Raw genomic sequence first — 26,714 nt, forward strand, 5'->3', positions numbered from 1 at the left:
AAAAAAAATCACATGAAAATCATTGTCCCTATTTATCTATAATTTCTCCTCCTCTACCATCCCACATTAAGTTCATTGGCGTGGTTGGGTATGTTTGCTTTTTCTATTTGTTTTGCAAGGGTCAGGAGAAGGGAGGACTAGGGAAAAAGTGAGGAAGCTGGCTGAGGAGAGAGACTAGGAACTACACCGAGTGTGTCAAAAAGAGAGGAAAGATACTGACTGAATATGCTAGTTTGTCATATAAACATGGATAACTGCTTATCCTATACTGGCCCACTTAAAATGATTTTGCAGTAGTGCAACATGAACACACGTTTATGCTAACAGAAAATGGAAGACAACTTGTGTTGCAGGGCACATACTGTCATGTATTCTCAGACCAAAATACATTTATCCTGGAAGTTATAATGAAGAAATATAGTCCTTTTGTTTTCTCTATTGGGTAGAAGAGTTGCTTGGGAGTCAATGGATGGAAGAAATTAACAGCAGCAAGCCAAGGCTTTAAAGAAGGGAAGTTTTCAAGCTGGGGTTCTTTGGAGCTTTGTGGATATTGTCAAGGGCCAGCTCTGTTCCCACAGGTGCCCCCCACCCCTGTACAGAGAAAATCAGAGGACTGGAAAGTACAGCAAATTTATATGGGTATTTGCAGTTTTATGTCTCCTTGCTTTCCAAGTCAGTGGAATTCTTATTCTCTCTCTCACCAGTATTTGCAGTATAGTGGATTACAAAACTGTTTTTCACATGTTTTGTGTACAAAAGTGAAGGGAGACTAGGAGGGAAAAAATGTAAGAGGAACTTGCTTTTAAGACCTCAGCAGCCCTACTAGTTCTCTAGGGTGGGAAAGGAAGGTATCCAATTCACTGTTTAACCTTGTAGTACAAACAATACTACAAGCTTCTCAGATTTGTTTGGTGAAGATTAATGGAAACCTATACAGCTAACATGCATTACAATATTTACTTAGTGCCAAGTTAGAACCTTTGCTTCCTTCCAAGTTGAAAAATGAGCAAATAAGTGCACATATCTAGCGGGGCTTTTCATATAGTTAACAATTAAAGTCTAGACTGACTTTTGGTTTATAATTAACTAAAACCTACTGAGGATTTCCAGATGGTCCCAGGTTGATATTTTGTGAGGTAGAGTTTAGCTGCTGGAACAAAAAGAAAAAACAGGTCAGTTTAAAATTGTTTTTTTCTTCAAAAGGAATTCCTGTCTTCCTCTTGACATTATGCAATGTGTATTAGCTAAAGACAGTAAATAATGATAAACATGTAGAGGTGTTTTAAGCCAAGTGATTAAGTCTATTTAATAAAGTACCTCATACAAGGTAAGTATCCAATCATTCTTTTAATGGGAAAGGTTATTTATATATAACACTGCCAAAAGTTAGAGATAGCGAGCATTTTTTTTTTTATCCAAATGCAGATAGTAGAGGTAGGAAAAGAAGAAATTTAAATCTCAGCCCCTTTTAGGTAGTAATTTGTTTAATGTTCAAAATTCAAACCATCAGATTATTTTACATAGGGAATATTCTCTGGATTTTTATTAAATCTACCATGTTCTTGCCTACAAGTTACCAAAATAATAGCTATTTATGCAGGACCTAATTAAAGACATCTGTTTAAAAAAAAAAAAAGAAAAGCTGCTGTCAACCCTTGATAATATGACACTAAAAGGTCACATTTATTCCACTAATTAATTCCAGTAGCTGCAGGGAGGCTGTTCAAACTGGTACACACCCACACAGTGTGTGGGCTGCAGGGGGAAGGAGAAGCTATTCTCATTTCAAACCTCTCCCGATTCTGTAATTTTCTTGTTTTTAAATAAGGATCAGAGCAAATTTTGTGAGATTTCCATGTTTTAGGTGCTGACCAAAGGAAAATCCTACTACTATACAAGTAAGCATTAACATACAATATACTGGATAAGGGCTGTTTCCTTTTATAATACCTGATTTTATTTGAATTACCATTTCCAAATTCGAAGCAGGTAGTAGCTTTTCTGCCTTTAGCAGACATCCTAGGATGGACAAGGATGAACATAACCTAAACTAATTTAACTTTTTGGTGTTAATAGGCCAGCTGACAGTTTTTTCTTGATTCTTTTAGGGGTGAGTGAGCAAGTTTGGTTACCTCAGTTTGGTATTGGTATTGTTTGTCCATTGTTTTTAAGCATGCATGTGTATGTGTGTGTGTGCATACATGTACACACACACACACGTGTGCAAAACTAATTATATCAAAGAAAGCATTTTTCTGTCCAATGCCTTTTTAATTCTGCCAAATAAGAGGAAGCGAAGAGGGATACAAGTGAATAGCAGAAAAAGAAAAGGGATACTAAAACAGCATTCATTTATAGACCTGAAAAGCTCAGTGAGTCTAAGTGAGTGCCCCTCAAAATTGCAATTAATCTCATAAGTTAGTGCCTACACAAAACCTTTCATTCACAAATACATAGCAGCAGATTCAACTGGAAGTTTACTATTAAATTTAGTGGGTCTTAAATCAAGTCAGAGAAACATAAGATAACATATGTATTAGCTACTAAGAGGAGACATACTAGAATGGACTGTAAGAATTTAGCTGTTCTACCTAGAAAAATGTAATAATCTTCTATTATTAATTCTTAACACAAAATTAGACATTAAGACGAACAGTAACTTAGATGAACTTAACACACTTAAACCTACACTCAATATAGTGTCTTTAGCGATGGCTGAGCTTGAGACCTTAAAAATATGAACTGAACCAAAATTGGAGCTTTTGTTCCCTAATACCATAGAAAAGAATTATGCTACTGTAAATTTCTTCTGTTTTAGCTACCAAAGAGTTAAATTTCTCATCCTTAATTCCCCACCCCCTTTGAGTGCCCTTGGTTAGATCTTTGAATGACTTGAATCCTGATCCATTTGGTCTGAAGTCAGGCAGAAGGCTGGGTACAGGTACACATCATAGATCAGTGCTTTTCACCAGGGGTGTTCAGCACCATGGGGTGTGGCAAGATCCTTTTAAGAGTTCCATGGGGTACAAAGAGATAAGCACTTGCTCTTCCCCACCTAACCCCTATGTAAGGAGGTAAATGCAGGCTCTTCTCTGCCTGGTTCCAGTGCAAGGAAGTAAGTCGCACTTGTCCCTGCAAGCTGCTGCGTGAGGAACTAAGTCCTCACTTCTCCCCTCCACCCCTTCTCCCATCTCCTTCCTTCCCCTATGTGAGAAGTCAAGCACAGGCTTGTCTATGCCTGGCTACAGCGCAAGGAGGTAAGTTCTCAATTGCCTTACTGCTCTGTACTGAGCTAAGTGCACTCAGCCTGGCTCTGTATTATACTGTGGTCTCTCTTTCTGCCCCACTACACAACTCAGTATGGTGCAGCTTGTTTCCTTCCTGTACGGAGAACAAGGCTTTTTTCCACCACCTAAGACTAATGCAATATTACTATGATAAGAAGCCATGAAATGATCAACTTGCCACAGGCCTGACCCATACATAGCACAAGGATTGCCCCTAGACTCCACCTGAGTGCCACAGTCCCGCTCTGGACCTCTATATAAAGTTTCTGCTTCTGCACCCACTCTGAGATTACCAAAAACAACAATGTTCATGTTACAACCTCAGTCTTGTGGAACAGCAAGCCATACTCAGACATAAAAACAGCCCTGATTATCATACAGACAGGCTTATAAAGAGGGTGCCACCATTATCACGGACAAAACAGCACACATACAGGAAACAAAGAGAGAACTTTCTGACACCAAGTTTTACAAACTCCTGACCAGGGACCCCCATGGCACAATACCAGACGAAACTAAGTGACCTCTTAAAGATGCTACCTCCAGAAATAAAGGAGAGGCACATGTATGGCCCCCCAATATGCCAATATATTTATGACAGATTTTCAAGTCCCCTTTCTCCACAGCTGCCCTCTCATCTCCCTAAAGTACTTTAGGTTTGTGCCACATGTTACACTTTAGACACGATTAACCAGTTAATCACATTTTAAGTTATGACCCAGCCACACATTCAATCAATTAATGGCACGATAAAAGGAAAAATAAGCCACAAAAAATGTGTACAAAAAAATTGTGGCTAATTCCTATCACACCATTAACTGAACAGGTGGTGAGAGGTGCCCCTTGCTGGGAGCCTCATCAGCTGATAAGGACTGGATAGCTGTGCAACTTCACAACCGCACCACCACGTTGTATTGGATACCAAACAACAGCTACAGCTACCTCCATGACACCAGTTTTCAAGTAGACTGCTAAATCCATCATCTATAGTCAAGGTCTACATTACAACCATATCTGCTCCGATCCTACCAACTGAGAAGAACACCTAAAGGAACAGAAGTCTAGCATACAATACAATTCCAAAACCATGACCACTCAAATTAATAGAGCCAGACTCAGACCCTACTATAACACCAACTCCTAGTCAAGAGCAAACGAATCCTTCTAGTTGTCACCTACAGCCCCAAGTTTGAACACCTCAGATGCATTATTAATGATCTCCAACCCCTCCTGGCAAAATTACAATCTTCAAGGTAACAACAGGGGACAGGTCTGTCCTGGCTTACATACAACCTCCCATTAACAACCCCCCTTGCAAAGATCTCTCTAGCAACAAACTACCAATTCCTTTTATCCCCAAGGCACCAGACCTTGCAATGGACCCAGATGCCAGCTGTGCCCCCTCATCAACACAGACCACCATAATCACTGGATCAAATAATATGGATTATAAAACACCTGTGGTTCATTTACCTGCACTTCTACTAACATCATATAAAACTTACCTGTTTATCACCTGTAAGCAGTGATAAACAGGTAGGCAGAACCTCTGTTGTTTACATTGGACAGAGAGCAATCGCTGCAAGAAAAAGTGAATGAACACTGATTTGACATCAGTTTCAGAAAGACACAGGCCTGCAGCAGAACACATTAACCTGTGTTAATGGAGGGGCCATCACCAAGGAGGATTATACCTCCATTGCTCAAGACTGTAGAGGGGCTGTTAGGAAGGCTAAGGCAGATATACAACTGGAACTAGTGACCCGGATCAAGGATAACAAGAAGTCCTTTTTTAAATACATAGGGGGTAAAAAGAAGGTACAGGGTAACGTAGGGCCTCTGCAAGATACGCTAGGAAATCTGGTGGTCACACCACACAACAAAGTTAATCTCTTTAACAATTTCTTTGCCTCCATCTTTTTGGGCAGGGACTGCCCCCACTGGGATCCCCGATGGACTCAGGGGAGGCACTGCCAGGCCCAGGGTCAGTGAGGACCTAGTAAGGGAACTTCTGGTGGGACTAGACGTGTTCAAATCAGCAGGTCCTGACGATCTCCACCCCAATTAGCAGAGGTCATTGCAGGACCCCTGGCACAGCTTTACGAGCACTCGTGATGCTCTGGTGAGGTGCCAGAGGACTGGAAAAGGGCCAATGTGGTCCCCATTTTCAAAAAAGGGAGGAAGGAGGACCCAGGAAACTACAGGCCCATTAGTCTTACCTTGGTCCTGGGGAAGCTCTTTGAGAAAATTATCCAGGAGCACATCTGCGAGGGACCAGCAGGGGAGATCATACTTAGGGGCAATCAACATGGGTTCATTTGAGGCAGGTCCTGTCAGACCAGCCTGGTGGCCTTCTACGACCAGGTCACAAAATCCTTGGACACAGGTGTCGTGGTGGATGTAGTCTTTCTGGACTTTAGGAAGACCTTTGACACTGTCTCTCACCCCATTCTCATTAAGAAATTAGGCAACTGTGGCGTCGATGCCTACATGGTCAGATGAGTCGCAAATTGGCTGGAGGGCCACACCCAGAGAGTGGTGGTGGACGGGTCATTTTTAACCTGGAGGGATGTGGGCAGTAGGGTCCCCCAGGGCTCGGTCCTCAGGCCTGCACTGTTCAACATCTTCATCAGTGACTTGGACAAGGGGGTGAAAACCACCTTGTTCAAATTCGTGGATGACACTAAGATATGGGGAGAAGTGGGCACACTAGAAAGGAGGGACAGGCTGCAACTAGATCTAGACAGGTTACAGGGAACAGGATGGGTTTCAATACTGTCAAGTGCAAGGTATTACATGTGGAGAGAAAGAACCAGCAGCATACCTACAGGCTGGGGAACTCCCTTCTCATCAGCACAGAGGCAGAAAAGAATCTTGGAGTCACTATTGATTCCAAGATGAACATGGGCCGCCTACGTGGGAACACGGTCAGGAAGGCTAACCGCATCCACAGATACATCACGAGCAGGTCCAAGGAGGTGATCCTCCCCCTCTATGCGACACTGGTCAGGCCACAGTTGGAGTACTGTGTCCAGTTCTGGGTGCCGCACTCCAGGAGGGATGTGGACAACATGGAGAGGGTCCAGAGGGCCACTCGCATGATCAGGGGGCAGCAGGGCAGGCCCTACGAGGAGAGGCTAAGGGACCTGAACCTGTTCAGCCTCCACAAGAGAAGGCTGAGAGGGGATCTGGTGGCCATCTACAAACTGGCCAACGGGGACCAGCATGCTATGGGAGAGTCCCTGTTCCCCTGAGTGCTACCGGGAGTAACGAGGAATAATGGCCATAAGTTGATTGAGAGTAGATTCAGGCTAGATATCAGGAGGCACTACTTCACAGTCAGGGCGACTAGGATCTGGAGCCAACTTCCAAGGGAAGTGGTGCTCGCTCTTACCCTGGGGATATTCAAAAGGAAGCTGGATAATCACCTAGCCGGGGTCGTTTGACCCCAACATTCTTTCCTGCCCATGGCAGGGGGTCAGACTTGATGATCAGCTCAGGTCCCTTCCAACCCTACCAATTATGAAACGATTAAATCTTTAGCCGTTCTTAAATGACAAAAACTTAAAAAACTAAAAAACACCACCAAGAAAACCCCCAAACCTGAACAGAAAATTGCAGAACAAGAAGTCATCCACGATCTAGATTGTATAGTCTAAACTGAAACTACAGATTCATATGCCATTACTTGGCTTAGCTTTAAAACCCCAATGTCTCACAATGGATTAACTGCTCTTTACCTACCTTTCCTCTCTTAGTGGTACTCCTTCCCTTTTCCTATCCTTTTTATTCAAATCACAGCTTTCCATTTAACAGCTCTGCTCCCAGCAGTCCCTTCATAGCATCTGATGAAATAAGTTATTGCTTACAAAAGCTTATGCATCTCTGATTTAGTCAGTTTAAGAGCAACACTAATTCCCTGCCTTCTGCCCGAGTAGTGATATCATATAATCTGTAAACCAAGCTGCAGGTTTTAGTCCAGAACACAGAGAAAAAAGGTTGTTTGCCCCATCTAAAACAATCACGTCCCCTCATCTTTGCAGTTCACAACTGACAAGTAAGTACTCAGCACATTAAATTTTAATTTGAAAAGAAAGGGAAGGGACCTACTAAAAACAAGCAAACAGAAAACCTCACTGAAACTCAGTGTACAGAACTGAGCTCAGGTATCTACAGTTTGTTTAGAAAAACAGAAGTAATTTACTTTGGTCACCAAATTATTACCTTCCGACTGGTCCTGTCATCCTCATCTTCAGATGGATCTGACTGATGCTTTGGATTGTCCATCTGAAGAAATGCTCTGACATCTGGGCTAGAGACACAGTTAAACCCATTAGGAAACTAATGACCTAAATATAAGTTTTCATTCTATTCCCATGAAGACAGCGTAAAAATATCTTGCCACAGGTCTGTATTAAACATTTGGTAATAAGTAACACTCTTCCCCAATAAATTGATTTTACAGGAGCTTATACTACAGGTAATTCCATCTCTGAGCAGAGCATATATAATAAGTAAAGTTTTCCATATTAAAATATAGAAGAAACCAAAGAGATTCTGGAGAAGTATTCAGTTGAGACTATTCCAAGGATGATAATTGCAACTAAATTTTTTACTTCTTCCAACAATCCTTGCAATTGTTTCTTTTATGAGAGACCACTGGAAAGTCAATTTCCTTTCCAACACCTTAAGTGTTAAGGATAACATTTTTAGTTTTCTAAATATAATAAGAAACAATTGTCTTACACATGGAGCATAATATGTATTTGCATTCCAGAGATTAAAATCTTGGCAAGAAATGTGTTTGCAATTAAAGATTTTTTTTTTTTGCAAAAATCTTTATGGTCTAATAAACCATATCATCTCTACCAAGAGTCCTGATTGCTATTAATCAATGCTTTCTCCATTCCTATTGGCAGATTCATGTTTTTGTCTGCCAACTGCATTTTTAAATTTGGCATAGACAGGTCTTAACGCAAGGAACAATCTCAAAAGGGCAAAATGGTCAAGGAACATTCCATACTCCTCACATTGGTGTTCAATTATTACCAAAGTTGCACTAGCATTTTAATTTAGCACCTCCCTCCTTTAAATAGATTACAGATTAGGCAGAATTTATTTTACTGTTTTGTGGACTTGATACACATGCACACAAATTAGAGAGAAGGGGTTATATTAGTCTAAAAATACAAATAATTACTGAATATACTCCCTATTTGACATGAGGTCCTTTAGATAAAACACATTTTAAATAAAAAGAATGCTTTTGTTACCCATTTTATGTCACTCCAAGTGTGTTTAGTACTTCAGACCAGTCATGGTATGACCCAGTTCACCTTAAAGACTTTACCCTAAGATACCAACATGCAACTATCCTTAGGTACTTTAGTCATCTAAACAAGAAGCTTGCTATAACGCATCTTGAGTAAGCTAAACGCTACCCAAGAGTGAAGTCACAGTACATAGTATGCTTTCTACTGTGTATTTGGTATTCCATGAATGCTGAAAGATATTGTATTGGTGACCAATGGTTTAAATTAAACCTCTGCATACGTCATTTGAACAACTGCAGAAATAGCGCTCTCTCATTTCCATTACAGAAACAGCAGGAGTTATTGCTAAATATTGTAGAAGGTGCTGTACAATACAGACTAGCTTTATAGTTCACTAGCTTTAGTGCATTACCTCCGACCCACACATGACACAAGAATTATTTTTCTGCCCCACTCTCCCATCTCCATTAGGACTGCAGGAGTTTTGACCCAGATATTTTATACATGGGTTTCCCTTTTGTTTTTGGAACACAGGAGAAAGTGACTAGAGGGACTTTTTCTCATGGCTTTCATTGCATAAAACTGGTAGCTTGTTTCATGTAGAAGTTAGGCCACTACTGCCATTAAGTTCTGTGTTCCAGGAGTTCATTAATGAAAACTAGAATTATTTTTAAACTATGCTAAGTCTTTAATGCACTCTATAATTATGCATTTGGGTTTAAATGGTTTCTTGGAAAAGAAGTGTTCTGATAGACAGTTACACACATTATCTTTTCAGTAAAGGCCTATAGTTGAGGGGGAGGACAGCCCACCTTAATGAGCTGTTCAATAGATGAGGGTTCAACTGCATTAACAAGAAATAAATTCTCAAGCTTCAATTCTAGATTACAAATTCTGCAAGGGGGAAGTGTTTGTTCATGCTGCATCTCTTTCCTGAAAAGATTTTTGCAAAATGTCTGTACTCTCTGGTATCTGTAGACATTTCTCTCTAAAACCAATAAAACAATTGGGAGTCTGACACTAATCCATATACAAAATGCTTTATTGGATCAAACCACTTGTCCATCTACCCTAGTATTTATCTCTGACATTGGCCAAAGGAAAATCCAGCTGTCCTCTATAGGTATCTTTCTAACCCACCTTAGCATTTGTTGGCTTATACCTGGGGCAGGAGCCTTCGTTACTGGTATGCAAGTCAAGAATGTACCGTAGACACAAGAAAGGGAACCAATGAAGCAGATCTCGTTTTCCATCTTTTTCATTGCTGAGTGATGTTACCACTTCTGAAATGCATCTGTGTCTTGGACAGGTCAAATCTGTCACCAAGAACTCAGTTAAAACACCCATTTAAACTGCTCTGTATTGTCAGGAATAAGCACTCACACCCACACTCTTCTAAAACAGAAGACTGGCGGATGTTATTTTTTATTCATGCAATGACACCTGATCCCAGATCCCAAAAATCTGGGATCACACCCACTGTGACTGTTAGGGTAGGGGGGAACCCCAGATTGGCGATCCAGGGCTCCCCTTGCACCTAAACCTTTAAAGGTTTGCCAGCTTGGCATCAGGGAACCAGTTCCCTGGAGGCTGCCCCCTGCCTGGTCCTACCAATAAGTTGAAATTCAAAAGACATGTTCAAGGAGCATGCATGTAACTGAATTTCACAGAATTCCTTTCAAGGGGCGGGGCACTGCCTGGGCAACCCCTCTATCCAAGACATTGCCACCCCCTCTCCGCCTGAACAACTGTGTCCCGCATGGCTTCAAATGTCCTGGCTCAAGGACTGCTCTGCATGCCTTCCAAGGTGCAGGGTGTGGCTCTGTTCTGGACCTGGGGACTATTCCCAGGTTCGGGACAATTGTCCAGGCAGGGGACAGGCCCTGGGTCAAAACAGGTGCCCTCTGTGCCTTAGAAGCCATACTGTGCAGCTCAACTACATGCATGCCCTTTGAACATGATGAAGCGAGAGGGGGAGTCTCAGATTCAGGAGCAGCTTCCCATCTTAGGTTCCTGCCCTCCCAACATGTTCAAAGGGTGTGCAGAGAGCTGGGCTGCATGCAGCTGCCAGGAGCCCTAGACTGGGGAGTAGCTCCCTGATCTCTAACTCCTGTCCTAGCATGTTCATATCATGCATTCAAATCAAAGCACAATACAAACCAGCCACAAAGATGTTCCACATTAAACACAGTACATTTTTTACTTTAATTCCACTAAATGTGGAATATTTTTTCTGGCTGGCTTGCCATTTTATTGCGTCATAAAAACAACATCAGCCAAGGGACTTTGCCAGAGCAGGGCCACAAAGTATGGCTGCCTAGTAACTTTTGCAGATGAGCCTATGAACTTCACATCATAAATCTACTGGATACAATGAAATCATGGACTAAATATAGACACTGGATTTATGGCACATTATAACTTAGCTGTCATCTGATAACCCCAGGTAACCTCTCTACTTTTTACCACCTACATTCCGTCACCAGGTTAATATTCCCCCATTTTCCCCTGCCCACCTAGCAGTCTCTCACCTATCATCTCCCATGGCCTCCAATCATTTTGCATACTGGCTTCTATTTCATCCAGGAGAACACAAAACAAAAGCAGACTCTCCCTATGCCTGAAGAAGGGTGTTTGAGCCTGAAATCTTGCAAATAAAATTTTTCCAACTATTTAGTTGGCCTAATAAAAGATATCACATTTACCCAAAGAACCTTGTTTGCCAATGTCCTTAGTCCAACATGGCTACAACCAACACCTCTGTTGTCAAATGCTTACTCTAATGTTTAAGGTTAGCAGTAGGGTTTTTCCTTTGGGAACCCCATCCAGAAGCCACATTTTGTGTCTGTACTCTTTTAGTCAATCATGCATTCCAGTTAGGTTTTAGTAACAGGGCACCTGACTGGGCTAGAGCCCTATGCAATTGAACAGTTGACACTCTCTAAGGTATAAAGGTGGAGTACAGGAAGAGATACAGAAACTTTATCAGATATACAAATTTTACACAGTACCCAATATTATAAGATCTTCCTCCTACATTAGTAAGGTTAATGCATTGATCTACTTAGTTCATAATATATTTGGCAATTAGGCAAAACTGTCTGAAAAGAGCTTTTTAGATCATCTGCAATGAGGCAGCTGCCATAATTTTCCCTTTTAACAGTTAGTTTTAAATACACTTTATGCTATAATGTCTTGTTGTGATCATACATCATAATTTGGCTGCTAGATTTTTGAAAGTCACAGTAAATTTTGCATGCTATAATAATCCTAGATTTAAAATACTTCAAAGTGCTGACAGATACAAGATATTTTGAACAAATGTGTTTAAACGCCCTTCAGAACTGAGCTGCAAAGTCAAAGTCTTGATCCTTCTTCTAAATATATTATTTATTTATTTTACATGGGCAGCGGACAAGAATTTTGTTCTATAAATAAAGAAGCCTCCTAGTAAACAAAGCTCTTCAATGCATGTGCATCACAAATCCATCCTTAAAATAATCAGCTTACACTTGGGTTGGATGTACTAAGTGCTAGATGAAAGTACCTAAAAACAAATTAAAATCTAATTTATATGCTATTAAATCTTTTTGTGTTTTTCAAATAAGATTCAAGGAAAAAAAGGTTTGGAGATAAATTGAAGCGCCTCACAGTTGAGCACTGGAAGAACCAGGAGTAGGAGACAAGGTCTGTGATTAAAATTTAGAAATGGTTTCTTGCTTAAGTCAACTGGCAAAAAGAGATTAGGTTCCAAAAATTAGTTATTTGAAAGGTATTATTTACTTTCACAGTCAAGGACAAATGTTATGATCACAATTCCAATGTTTTTTCCTTTACTGGAAAATTATTCCATTACAAGGCTTTTGTTTTGTTTAAAACGTTTTCCACCCGTCATTAGGAAGACGACACGAAATACTTTTGAAAAGAGGAAGTTCATATTAAAGAGATCTTTGGACAAAGCTATTCATTAAATACTTCCAATGCCTAGCACAAGTTGTAGCAATGTTTCCTGTTGAGGAAAATTCTGCTTTTAGCAAGTGAACAATTTCACAAGCTTTAGAGATTAACTTAATTTGCCAAAATAAAATGCAATATAGTCCAATGTACTCAGTATTTGGGAACCTGTATTATAGAGGGATTATTTCAGGAAATTTTAATGAAAAGATATCACAGAAGCCTGCTGACATTTATTTTAATTTACCTTAAATTGGATTAGGAATCAAATGGGTACAAGTTTGTGTGTAAAAAGGGTTTCAGAAAGTAAGCAATACATTTTTTGCTCTCTGAAATCACTCTTGAAAAAAGACAATTCTCACAGTAAATAATAATTATTTCTATACATTAACAAGCACAATACTTTTTATATTTAAGCTACATAGTTTTTAGCAATTTTTTTTTTACAATATATACCATATCAATAAAAAGCTCTTACAAAACATAAGCAGACTACTTACTGGTTGCATAGCTCTGGCTGTCTAACTAAATTCTGAATGAATTCATTTAGGCCTGCTCTTCTCTGTTTAATAAAGTCTGGGGGGAAAAGTAGACAGAGTTGTTAAAGACATTAAAAGCTTGCCATGAAATAAGTGAAATTTAGATTTCTTCCATTTTCTTTAATAGGAAAACATCTGAATAAAACAGGTCTTACACATGAAGATTTGGTTGTAAAACACATCCGAGCCAAGAGTTCTATTCTTTGAAACCATTTCAATGCTTTCATCTCTGAAAAAACTTACTAAACCAGATTGATTTTGAACTGCACCCACACATGCTTCAATGGGCTATACCAGGGGTTAGCAACCCCCGGCACATGTGCCAGTGTGGCATGAGAAGGCATTTTGCTTGGCATGTTTGCCTTGGGGTAGACAGTGGGGAAAGGGCTGGGGCTGTGCTGCCACAGCAAGGACTGGCAGGCCTCTCACGGTTCCTCTGTTGTCCACTCTGAGGCACATGTATACCAGGTGCTGGCAACAAGCCAGGCTGAGGCTCCACAAACCCTGCTGCAGCTGTTTGCAGCCTCCCAGCCACCTGCTGTAAGCAGCCCAGGCTCTGTTGTAGGTGGCAGAGGCCTGCCCACAGCCTGGGCTGGCTGTGGCAGGCAGCTGGGAGGCTGCAAACAGCCGCACTAGGGTCCATAGAGCCCCAGCCCAGCTTGTTTCTGGGGCAGACACTGCAAGAGCTGATAGGGGCAGCTGCTTGCTACCTCCTGGCTACCTGCCACAGCCAGCCTGGGCTCTAGGCAGGCCCCTGCCACAGAGCCCAGGCTGCTCACAGCAAGTGGCAGGGAGACTGCAAGCAGCTGCACTGGGGTCTGTGGAGCTCTGGCCCAGCTCATTGTCTGCAGTGGGTGAACGTGCCCCCCTGGGCAGAAGGCAGGGAAGGAGCCCAGGCTGCACTGCCACAAGTATCTGGCTTTACATGGCTCCCCTGCCATCTGCTCTTGGCATGCCAACATCTTTCAAGTACAGGCTGTGGGTGTTTTTGGCACTTGGCCCAAAAATGTTGCTGACTCCTGAGCTATACTGAGCAACCCTTGCTCATACCGGGAGATGAGCAAGTCCCATGCTCCGACTGATGTTGAAGGCAAAACTATTTCAGTGATGAAGATCAAGTCCTTGAAGAGAGCAGTCCTACAGACACTGATTGGCGAGCACTTACAAGAGAGTGTTGCCTAACATGGGTTGATAAATCCATAGTCCTACCTAATAACTAATGATATGTAACTATTATATTTTAATTAATTTTTTCCCTTATTTGATGCATGTCTTAAAAAAAATTCACCCAATCCAAAACTCAGTGTTTTGCCCTTTTTTCCAGTAGTGATAAAAGGCACCACTATAAACTTAATTCCTTATTAGATACATTTCAAATTAATACAAGAGCAAAAACTGACTGGCTTTTAAACCTTTTTCAGTTGTAATAAAGAGGAACCTCCTTCTTTGGGAAAAATTAACTTCCCCACTGTCAGTTTAAAAAACTAGGAAGTATTTTACCTATGTTACAAATATTAACAATTTTGCAATTAAAAAAAGTTTCCACATATTAGAAAAAGGGAAAATTATTCCAGTGATACAGCTCTCAAATTCATGTTATATTATGAAATTGTTCTGAATTACTAGACAACAAGAAGGAAGGCAAAACACTGGTCAATAATAGTATTTTACTATTCCAGCAAGAATAATATTGTTGAAGTATGATAGTCAAGAATGTAGACAATGTAGACAAGAATGTAGACAACTTAGAGGGAAAACCTTACTATTTTCATTAGTTTAACACATGAATTATCTGTGGAAAGCTGTAATTAATGATGTGAGCTGGAAACACCCCCCCCCAGAATCTGTGCTGTTGAAAATAACCATAATCTAAGACATCTCCCTAATTTTCTGGTTATACCTTCTAAGTAGATCTTCTTCCCCCAACTTTTCGTTTATGCAAAATCACTCATATCACTCAAAAACATTGGGGTTTTTTTTACTACTGCTTTTAATATCTACAATTTTATTTCTCTCCAGTAATTTTCAGTTTAGATCAGGGATGCTCAACCCCTGGGCCAGATCTAGCCCCAAGGCTCCCCATGGATCTATAGGAAGCCCCACAGACTGTGGCTCTGCGTATTAAATCAGGCATGTAGGGCAGTACAGGGCTCGATCCCAGCATGTGGAGCCAGGCAGAGGCAGTGCAGAATCCCAGAGCCTGATCCCAGCATGCAGAGGCAACATGGGGTCTGACCTGGCCTGTGGATCAGCCTCACACAAATGCAAATCCAGAAGGTTGAGCACCACTGATTTAGACAATGACAACTGGGAACTGAACAGCTTTCTAATTCATTTTCAAATTCCTATGCACTAACAATACTGCTTATGTGTGTTGCAGATTTCATTTTATACGTTTTTAAGAAGTTACAATAAAATATCTTTGTTTTAGTTTTCTGTAAGTATGTATTTATCCTGAACTCAGAAGCAGCTGCAAGTTTGATTTGACCAAGTCCTTTTAAATAACTGAAACATCTAAATAAATTTTTCATTAAATCTACCTACTTTATTCTTCTCCACAAAGTTAGATGCTCTCAAAAGTAGGTTTACTGAAAATGCAGAACCCTGCAGAATTTGGGCGTATACTTTGTACATAAAATAAGCTTTAGCCATTTTTCTTTTTCCCCAACGATACTCTCCTTCTTTCCGTCTCAAAATAATAATTTGGGCTTGATATCTTCTTAACACTGCATGCATGACTCCAAGGGCAGAGCTAGAGGGGCTGCAGTGGCACAAGTTGAGCCCTATTTTGGCTGTGGCCGGAATGCATGGTGAGCTCTCAGAGCTCACTAGCCGGTATCCCCAGAGTCCCTGCTTTCAAGTAGCTAAAGCTTGCTGCTTTTCACTCTTTCCCTCCTTTCCTTTCCCCTGCTGCTGAATTCAGGGGGAATTGAAAAGGAATAATGGCAGCAAAAAAATGGTCAGCCTTTGCTTTCAGATCTCAGGAGCTATATGCAGCTGCCATCCCCTCCTTTCCCCTGCTGCTGAATTCAGGGTCCGAGGGAAGATCAAGCAATGGCAGGCTCCAAAGCCACTTGAAAGCAGAGACTCTGTGAAGATTCATAGAGTTCACACTACAAGCAGAGATTCAACCAGAAGCTTTGAAGACATGCTGGTGAGCGCAGAGATCACTGACAACTAGCATCACAGTGATGGGGCTGTGGTCAGACCACCATGTAGTGTGGTATGGGTTGTGTGGTTCATGGGGAATGAACTCTTTCACAGATCACACATCACATAGCCAAAGAGTGTGGCTGCACCCCCCATCACCAGAATCTTGAATCGGCCCACGCATGGCTGATATCACCCACCGTATACTCAGGATAACAGAATAAAACATGGCAGGGAAAGTAAAGTTTTACACAGAGGTGTGCATTGGTATTAGTTGTTGAGGCCAGTAACGAGGGATAATTTTGCTGTTTGTATACACAAACTATAGTGCATGGCCTACTATTAGATTTGGGACTTTTCAAAAGCTTTGAAAACCCCAACTTCATAATTACAAACTTAGTAATGAAAAAAGTAATCCTGTTGTTTCAGTTTATGACAAGATTATGGGGACTCTTTAGGTATACCTTCACAACAGGAGAATAAATGAATTCTGTCAGCAAAACTGCTGTATACTGCACAGAGATCTGTTTCTATGGTCACAGCATGCCTCAGATCATTACACAATCTATAGGAGATTCTGGCAAGAAGATAGAGGCATTTCAGCAATATTACCTTAACTAGCAACCAGTAGTGAAATGCAGAATGAAAGCATGCTTGGGTCACAACAAAGCATTGCATTGCACCCTAGCTTTAGCATCTTTTGTGAGTGTCTCCATATTAAAGATGAGGTCAGCCCAGCTACAACCTGTTCCCTTAAATACATTTAATGCAACTTACATAGTTTGAAGCAAGAGAGTTACCAACGTACTCCTTTCGCAAGAGAAGTTGCCTGGATTTCAATGTATGCAGTATCTATCTGACTAGTTGCATTCCTCTAAGGCAGCTTTGTATTCTGTTCAAGATAATTATCACATCCCCAAATAAATAAAATGAATGATCATCATGTTGCAACATACCTGGATCAAAATTATCGCCAAATATTCTTTTAGCTGGAATTTTAAGGTTCATAGTGGGAAATTGCTTCTTTAGCTATTGAAAAAAAACAACAAAAACAGACAGACAAACAAACAAACAAACGTTACCCAGACAGGCACTTTGGTTTTGCCTGGACAAGCAAATATCTAGCGTTATTACTTGTATCAAACATATTTTAGCTCTCTAGTTTTTGGAAAGTATGAGCCCTAGATTACTAGCATCACTTATTTTGCTCCTCAAAACAATTTTTGCTCAGATTAGTGAATAGGGGATTGTAGAAGGAAAAAAGCTGTTCTTCATTTAAGTTATCCAAGCCCTATTTACCATGCAAGCAGGACCTAACATTTACCTACTTTTCATATTATTGCCATGATCGTCATACCGTTTCTTTTTACCCAGATTGCATATTTCTTTTTACTCAGCAGATAAATCAGTAGTTCTCAACGGTTTTAGATTCAAGGCACCCATCCATAACCTTTCTGAATGTAGCAGCACAGCAGTTGAGGACTACTGCTTTAGGTATTAACAAGCTTTGGAGTTCTAGTAAGGAAAGCCCACCAGCAACCATCAGCATTTTAAGCGCCATGTCAAGTAGATGCGCTTGAAAAAAATGTTAATCAAGTGTTCCAGAATTATTCTGAATTCAACCTGTCCTAACTTACATTAGTATTCAGCTGCACTCATCTGACTGACTATCTGTAAGTAGGATCATCTATCATGAACTAGAATTCAAAAGAGCTTCTGCAGCTCCCTACCACAGAAGTCATATGTCTTACCTCAATAAACTACTATGAACAATTTCTGCAACAAGGATTTGCAGTGGCAATTTTATCATTGAAAAAGCAGCATGCAGTTATTGACAACTAAAGTAAGAAGGCTAATCAAAAGAAAAAGAGAGACATGCCATACAGGCTCATTTTCTCCTGCTGTCCTCCTCCCTCCCTCTTCCCCCCCCCTTACCCCCTCCTTACCCCCAGATGCAGAGCAACCAGAATGATCACTCACCTAGTCACTAAAAATTTAGGCTTCACATGAGACCCAATGCCACCTGCATATTTTAGTGGTTTCAACTGTCTCTCTCCAGCCTGCTTTGCCACTGCTGCTGCCAGAGGTGTACAGGACTGTTTCCCCCTGTTTCCAGGACTGGGAAGTTTGTCTGATAAATCTAATGCAGCCAAAAGTGTCCTGTTTCTGCCACAGCTGGTTTCCCAGTCCAGCTCCACACACATCTCCTGGAAATGGAGGCACACAGGACAGTTTCAAATGGCAGCAGCATCAGCACCACAGCACCCCAGACAGGGTCTCATGGCACCCCAGTTGAAAAGCACAGGGCTAGACAAACACGAATGGAGAAACTCAGTGCACTGCTCCTGAACTAAAGTAACACAGGCTCCAAATACCTACTTGAAGATTGTGACTGCAAAAAGCCAAACAATTCACAGAAATGACTACCTTGCTCAAAGGGAATGCCTTGCCCTCCAAACAATACTGAAATGACCCCACAGTTTTCCTCAGCCAGACTGCAATGCCATGCTTACTCTCAGACTTTTCTGTCATTTCTTTTTTGCGTTGAAGAGCATGTAAGCTTAGAGTTACATCTGCTGGGTTTCACTAAAGCAAACCAGTCTCCTGGCATCCATAGGCAACGTGTAGGGTGGGGCACATGCCCCCCCACCCCGAGAGCTCTGGTACTAGCGCATTTGGCGACTGGCCACTGGGGGACCCCTGCCCCAGTCGTGCCCTGCTGGTGACCCCCCAAACTCAGGAGGCACTAACACCCATGCTGGCATCTCTTAAAATCTGGAGAAGTAAGATGCTAGGCATGAAGGTTGCAATTCGCATATTACTTCCGAGTTAACAAAGAACAAACTAACTCATCCATACAGAATGCAAAATGGAAGGGTGCTGTTAACAGGTGTCAAACGAACTGGTTTGAAAACTACAATGAGAGAGAACTGTGGAACGGTAATATGGAATACATTTGTGCTATATTATATATAGCACAAATATATTTTTATGGCCAAATGATAGTGGAAATATGAAAATGTCATAGATTAGACATAAAATGCTCCATTGAAAAAAGGAATTTGTTTCTTTATCTTATTAATAAACTAAACTTGTTCGTTTAGGAGACAAGTTTTAGATGCTGGAAAGAAAAAAACTAATCCATATTCCTTTCAATGTTTCTCCAATTTAACAGCTAATCTTTTCCAGTTGTTCCATAAGGTTTCAGAATCTCCTGTATTCAGCACACCTAGCACACTACGTAATTTGCAAGGTCCTGTAGAAGCTCTGGCTGCCTCCTGGTAATTAGCCTCTTTCAGGGTCAGGGAAGAGAAATGAGGGAAGATGCACTTTCTTCCATGGCCAACTTCAAGAACTCCTCTCTCTACTAGAAAGGCTGGTGTCACATCTGTTTCATGAAAACAGTGACATTATGTGGTAATCCAAAGGGGGGGGGGGGGAAGAGAGAGAGAGAACTGCATGAGGTACAATTAACGTTCTGAAACCACTGACAGGATATTGCCTGCCTCCTCTTACCCAGGGCTAGTCCAAGATACACACAGGACAACATGATGTCCCAGGCAAACTTTAGTCATCTAAAGGCAGGAGTCAGGAACCTTTTCAGGTTGTGGGCTGGAAGGACCCAGTTCAGATCAGAGGCAGGCAGTGTGTGGGTTGGCCCTAGGAACTAGCCAACCCCTAACCTAAAAAAAAAACACTGGGAATGGGCAGAGAGAAGGATTAGGTTGCTTTTCGCCTGGGATGTTAGAACTAGGCAGATTCAGAAGCCCATACTACTACTGAACAAAAGGTTAATTCTTCCGCTGGATCAGGCAACGGTGGCTGCAGGTCATCCCCAGAGTAAACATCAGTAGCAATGCCTCTAAGGCTAGGGACAGACATTACACACGAACTGTTTAAGTGATCAGAAACTGGTTTAAACCTGTAACAGAGCAGATGTTCAGTGCACATAAACCAGTTTCAAAATGGCAGAAACTGCTTGGAGATCAACCTGGTTGAATGTAGTATCAGACTTAACTGATTTGAGTCAAACCAGTTTATGCAATGTCTGTTCCAGACCCCTTCCTCGCTTAACTTAAACCACAATCCCCTGGAATCCCGGCATGCTCTCGGGGCTGGGCTCTGTGCCCAGCCCCTCTGCTCCCCAGCCAGAACAGGGACAGGCAGGGTCAGGGGTCTGGCCAGAGAGGGGTTTCATTCCTCCCTTCCAGTCCCACTAGCAGGGACCCAAGCCAGGTCTGCCGGGCACTCCCCTCTCACTGCTGCAGCTGCAGCCCAGCATGGCCCCTGAGGGGGCAGGGAGGGGGGGGGGTTATTCTCCCCTCTACCCTCACTGCCCCCAGGGGACCGCAGCCAGGTCTGCCTGCCCTGACCACCGCCGAGTGGCAGGATAAGCCCCCTCCTGCCCCTCTGGTTCCCGGCAGAGGGAGGAGGAATAACGCCTGTCCCTGCCCCCACCAAGAGGTCCTGCTGGCCAGTGTCTGGCCCTGCCAGGTGGGGGCTGGCTGGGGAGTGGGCTTCCTGGGCCAGCTTGGAGTTGGTGGCAGGCCCAAGGCCAGCAGCTGCCACTGTTGTGCCCCCTGCACTACACAGCACCCAGGGTTGCAGCTTAACAAATAGCTGTGGAATAGCCGGGGCAGGGGGCTGCTCTGTTCCCCTTGTCTGCAGCTGCTGCTGCCACCGCTACGCCACTCTGGGTAGAGGGGCAGAAGGCTTCTGCCCCGTGCCTGGAGCTCTGGCTCCAGCTCCCAGACACCTTGGAAGGTAGAAGGTGCCTGGGTGGAAAGCTTGAGTCCGGAGGCTGCAGCTGAAGCTCAAAATGAAGGACACAAGCCGTATTGCTGAAGCTCCCCCACCTACCGCAGAAGCCGTAGCTGGAGGTGAGGGGAGAAAGCCCTGCCAGGACAAGCCAGTTTCCTCTTGCCTACTACGGTGACCCTCCCTCCCATTCCTCCTGCTCCTGAGCCACTCCAGGAGGCAGCAGTGGGGGATCTTCAGCCCCGCACGTGGAACTCCAGCGGCAGTCCCAGGACTGAAGTCTTCCACCCAGGTGCCTTCTGCTTTCCAAGGAGATTGCGAGCTGGAACCAGAGCTCCACGCACAGGGCAGCAGCTTCCTGCCCCCCCCGCCCTGAGCAGTGCAGCAGTGGCAGCTGCAAACAACTGAGACACAACAGACACCCACCCAGGCCAGCAGCCAGCCTGCAGCTGCTTGTTAGGCTGCAGCCCCGGATGCTGCACAGGGCAGGGGGTACAGCAATGGTGGCTGCCGGGATCAGGGGCTGGCTGCCATTTCTCAAGCTGGCCCAGGAAGCCCGCTCCCCAGGCAGCCCCGATCTGGTGGAGCCAGATGCCAGCCTGCAGGGCCCCTGGGGTGGGGACAGGGACTGGGGTTATTTTCACTCCCTCTGGCATCCCACGGAGGGGACAGGAAGAGGCTTAGTCTGCCGCTTGGTGGCAGTCGGGGCTGGCAGACCTGGCTGCAGTCCCTTGGGGGCAGTTGGGGTAGAGGGAGGGGTAAATAACCCCCCTTCCCTGCCCCCTCAGGGGCCATGCTGGCTTGCAGCTGCAGCAGCAAGTGGGGGGTGCCTGGCAGACCCAGCTCGGGTCCCTGCTGATGGGACAGGGAAGGGGGAATGAAACCCCTCTCTGGCCAGTTCAGCCGGACAGGCCATCCCCGCCCACCCAGGACACCTTCCCTGCAGCCGAGGGGGTGCTCTAGCTCCCACGGCTCCTGGCCTGAGCAACTACAGGCATGTGTCTGCATGTCTGTGCAGACACAAACCGGTTCAGCCTAGCCAGGTTAGACTAACCTGCAAAGGTTGAATCAATTCAGACTCTCACTTTTTGAATGTCTGTCCCTAGCCTAGCTGCAGAACTGGCACAGGTTTGGGACAGCTCTGCCTGCTGCTGTCCCCCTCCCAGTGAAGTAACAAGGGCAAAATATGGGCAACTGCCCTGGGTGCCAACTGGGGGAGTGTGTGTGTTGGGGGGGTGGGAGGAGGGGGGGCACGCAGCAGGGAATATTTAAAAAAGCAGCTGCTCCTTGCAGCCACATGATTACAATTGTGATTGCACTGGGAACCAGAAGTTGCTGCTGCCTTGTGCCCTGGGTGCCCAGCTGCATCCCTATACTGCTGCACCCCTCCCTCAGCAAGCATGACATCAGCCTTAGCAGGCAACAAACCAAAAGAGGTCCAGTGAGCTTCAGGGCCTTATTTTAGCTGTATCACAGCCTTTGTGTCCATAAAAATCAGGGCAACTAACTGCAGCTGCACCACAATGACCTACATAAATTTTAATTTTATGTAATAAAAGTTTTCAAGGCAGTATAAGCCAAGAGCCAGATACTTCTATTTCTTACAAAATACATTGCAGTGTTTATTTTTTGCACCCTGTCCTCTTCCAATTGATTTAAAATATTATGAAGTCTGAACTACTCAGTTCTATGTACATACACATTAGAACAAACTAAAATTCTCCTTCCGTTAAAAACTAAATAGAAAAACATTTTTAGACAGCTTTCTATGATAAGCTGTGTCAAGCAAGTCTACACAATATGAAGAAAGGAATTCAAAACTATAATAAAACCATAATCTTGCAAACAAGCATTCCTTTGTGTTATTTTAGCATGACTCTTTAGAATGCATCTTACTCACCGTATTGTAGAGTTTATCAAACTCAGCATATCGCCTGAAGACAAACCATTCATTTCTGCCAACTGAGACCAACACTTTGTAAACCTGTGGGAACATGAAGGCAAAGTAAATGCCAGAAAAATAGAGTTTGTTTTTCAAAGGGAAGACGGGGGTGAGTGGGAAGGGGAAATAAGGGAGAAGTTGGGCCGATTTCTCACTAAATTTATGCTCATTTCATATAAACATCCAGTCAGAAAGATCACAGGACACACATTTCATTTTTATAGGATGCAGAAACAGTCTTTTTAGAAGCGTTGTTTAAACAGAAGTTAATAAAGCTGTTAAACACTAAGATTTTGTCTCATTCAGCAAGGTATCTTTAAACGTAATATTCCTTCAGGCTTACTCTGGTATAGGCCCACTGTAAACCTAAAAAAATCATGCAAAGCTCCAAAGCCTTAAAACAACAGTGGAAGACCAAGAGTGGCCTCACATCCTTGAGTGCTTCTCTTAAGGTAAAACCTATGAGGAAAATGTGCAAGCAGATTTTAAAAAGCAAGCTTTCAATGTAAAATTAAACCACACATTTACTGAAGATGACCCTCACCAAAGGCTATTTATTTCTAGTAAGCACATTTAGAAGAAGGAAGAGTGGCTTGCCCTACAGCAACTCTGTTTCTTAAAGAAGCTGTATAGCCAGCCCACAGTATACATGCCAGAAGTGGCATGCATAGCCATTTTTTGTGGCATGTGGCAGATCAGGCACGGGCGGGATGAAGAGTAGAAGAATCAGGCAGGGAGCAAAGCGGTAGGACCAAGTGGGAAGCAGAGCAGCAGGTTGAGAAGCAGGTGAGAAGTAGATCAGGGAGGTGGCGAGAGGCAAAGCAGGACTGGGCTAGGAGCCAAGCGGCAAATGGGGAATAAGAGATGGATCTGAAGTAAAATGTGGTGCCGAACGATAAGATTACGCCAAGTGAACTAAAAAGTGAAGTTTGCAAGATGACAATTAGCCTAGGATTAACACATTATAGGTCAGGGTGCTAATCACTGAGAAAGACAAGAGAAGCAACTACTCCATAGTGATACATCTCATCATCTGACACATCCCCAACATTTCACTCGATATTCCCTCAACTTTTTTCCATTGTGGGAACTAGCTGCCTCACAAATTCAACTTTCACTTTATCCAGGATCCAGCTGAGCATTATCACTTCATCAATTCTAGCAGCAGATTGCAAGATCCTAGTCCTCATAGAGCAAATAGAGTAAAAGACAACCTAGGTTCCAGTACTTCTTTTAACTTAGTGAAAAACTTAGTAGCTTTAATGGTAAAGCTTGTAGAACAAAAACTATGGCAAAAGTCTGTAGTTCTATTAACATATGGCATGTTAGCTATTTCTTGAAATTCTTTTCAGAGGTACTTGGTGATGAGCAGTCATTTTGGGAACAGTAATTCTTTTGGACTTCCTCAAATCCTAATATTACTTGATAATCCCTTGACAATTCCTTCACAAGATTTAAGACAGAGGAATCTTTCACTACTTCATTGTTCAATTAAATGGGAGTTTTGGAGAGAGCTGAGCACTTCTTGAGACTCCGAGTAATATTCAAGTTCCATTTATGTTAAAAGGATTTGAGAGCATTCTGCATTTAAGAATTGCCTGATCTTATGAAATAATTGACTTATGCACTGTAAAAGTTAATAAGGCATGATTCCCAGTCTTTTCCTACTGAAGTTGCTGCACAAAGTGCTTTAAAATTTCATAATATTGAAGATATGTTTAAATAAAACTAATAGTAACCTTAACATGCTTTAGAAGTTAATGCAGAGAAGATTTCAGTTTCCAATATTTGTTATTAGTTGAGATCCTTATAAGGAATACACATTCAGTCATATAGATATACATTTTAGCAGTTAGGTTTGCAAATATACTGTCATGGTCTTTTTGAAACATTAAAATTTTAAACTTTAGAGGAGAAAAACGGATGAATTCTGTTGGCTCAGTATTATTTAAAACTGTATATATTAATTTAAAAAATAAATCAGGGTTTAGCATAAATATAAAGGATTCTGTTTTCAGAACCAAGCACTGTCTTCAGTACCTTTCAAGTATTTCATTTAGTGCTTCATCTGGTGACTATTTAAAAGGAAAAGGTTCAGCATATGTTGATAAAATGTCAGTATAGAAAAATGTGGAGAGAAACAAAGCAGAGGCACACTTCTGAAATAATTAACTGAGATTTATATACTAAACTAGGCCAGAAGGATATGTATTTTGCATAGTCTCTAGCTAACTTACTAGTATTGTAATAGAATGGATTTTATTGTGTTTAATTTTTTTCTTTGAGAGAGCAGATTTGGGATTATTGCTCTGACATTTTGAAGTATTAAACATACTAAGGCATAAACTAAATGAATATTGGGTTTCTGATTGTCAACTCATGTTATCTGTCATGAGTTTATGACTCCACAACATTTCCATAATACTAGGCCACCCTTAACTGTGCTAAAGACAACAACAAAACTACCCACACACGTGAAAAGAGAGAACAAAAGGCCAACATGTAACAAGCCTATTCAACATGTTGAGGGATTAGCAAACTGTGTGGCCCTTCAATAAAAGGAGGGGACCTAAACTGTGGATCAAGAGGATGTGGGGGCAACAAATGATAGAAAAAAGGGGCAGGAGTAGGGACACTGTTTGAGAATTGGGGACTAAGTTGAGGACACAGGGCACTGCTATTGCTCTGTGAAGGAATCCAAGGCATTAGCAGACATGACCCAGCGCAACTAGGCCTGGATGGGTGAGAAACAAACTTTACAGAACACTTCCTAATTAAGATTCCTCTTCCTGTTCCAGAAGTGGCCAGCCTGTGACAAGTGGCCTGAGCGGCTGCTGTGTGTGGCACGCAACCCCATGCGCCTCCATTCTGGTGCTCCAGGATGCAAATTCTGTCAGGTATGCCTCTGGAAGACAGAGATCAGAGTGATACTAGGGGAGAGTTGGGACTTAATTTGTGGCCTGCCAGCCAAAAAGGTTGGCCATCACTGTTGTAAAGTCAGTGTGCATCTCACTCTATGTATGAATGGGCCCCAAGCACCCAAGCTTGGCATCTTTTCCAAGCAGCAATACTTTTTGGGGCAGGGCATGCTCCCATATAAGGAATAAATAAGGGTGACTGCAGCACCCTATTAAAAGCCCATGAAAGCAGAGGACTGAAAAACAAAGGCTGTGTGCATCAGCCACATAGTGAGCCATAATGCCTAGAAAAAAGTTACCTTCTCTTTCTTCTTTGAACATTTTTCAGTGTGGATTCACCAGAAATAACTAGCAATCACCCAGGAAAGGAGTAAGGCGTCTCAGATGCAGAACAGACTGAAGTACTGGCTCTCCTAAGATTGACATACCAGCCTGCAGCTCAAATTCAGTACCCCAGGCTTGACAAATGTTATTGAATCATAGAAAATTAGGGTTGGAAGGAACTTCAGGAGGTTATCTAGACCAATCCCATACTCAAAGAAGGACCATCCCCAACTAGATCATCCCAGTCAAGGCTTTGTCTAGCCAGGTTTTAAAAACCTCCAAGGATGGAGTTCCACAATCTCTCTGGGTAACCTGTTCCACTGTTTTACTACACTCCTAGCAAGAAAGTTTTTCTTCATATTGAACCTAAACTTCCCTTGCTGCAGCTTGCCACCTTTGCTCTTTGTTCTGTTATCTGCTGCCACTAAGAACAGTCTAGCTCCATCATCTTTGGAACAGCATTCCCTCTAAGCTGTGTGGTGTGTGCAGCTGTGTTCATGCCATGCTGCCAGGCACGCCTGTGCGGCCATGCACACCACACAGCTGAGAGGGAACGCTGCTTTGGAACC

General features: G+C 42.7%; 1 protein-coding gene across 10 annotated transcripts in view; it reads right to left on the reverse strand.

Annotated features, from left to right (window-relative positions):
- Nucleotides 1-26,714, reverse strand: part of SGK3 (serum/glucocorticoid regulated kinase family member 3) — an 86,267-nt gene that overhangs the window by 17,091 nt on the left and 42,462 nt on the right. For 8 of the 10 annotated variants that reach the window (XM_019498659.2, XM_019498656.2, XM_019498657.2 and 5 more), the window contains 5 exons: nucleotides 22,862-22,945; nucleotides 17,160-17,232; nucleotides 13,015-13,090; nucleotides 7,512-7,599; nucleotides 1,098-1,150 (listed from right to left, as the gene is read on the reverse strand). In XM_019498659.2, coding sequence (XP_019354204.1) covers nucleotides 1,098-1,150; nucleotides 7,512-7,599; nucleotides 13,015-13,090; nucleotides 17,160-17,232; nucleotides 22,862-22,945 — 374 coding nt within the window. The remainder of the gene's footprint in view (nucleotides 1-1,097; nucleotides 1,151-7,511; nucleotides 7,600-13,014; nucleotides 13,091-17,159; nucleotides 17,233-22,861; nucleotides 22,946-26,714) is intronic. The other 2 variants (XM_019498660.2, XM_019498655.2) reach the window with 1 other exon arrangement.

This window comes from Alligator mississippiensis, chromosome 3 (genome assembly GCF_030867095.1).
Source record: "Alligator mississippiensis isolate rAllMis1 chromosome 3, rAllMis1, whole genome shotgun sequence".
NCBI classification, from domain to species: domain Eukaryota; kingdom Metazoa; phylum Chordata; order Crocodylia; family Alligatoridae; genus Alligator; species Alligator mississippiensis.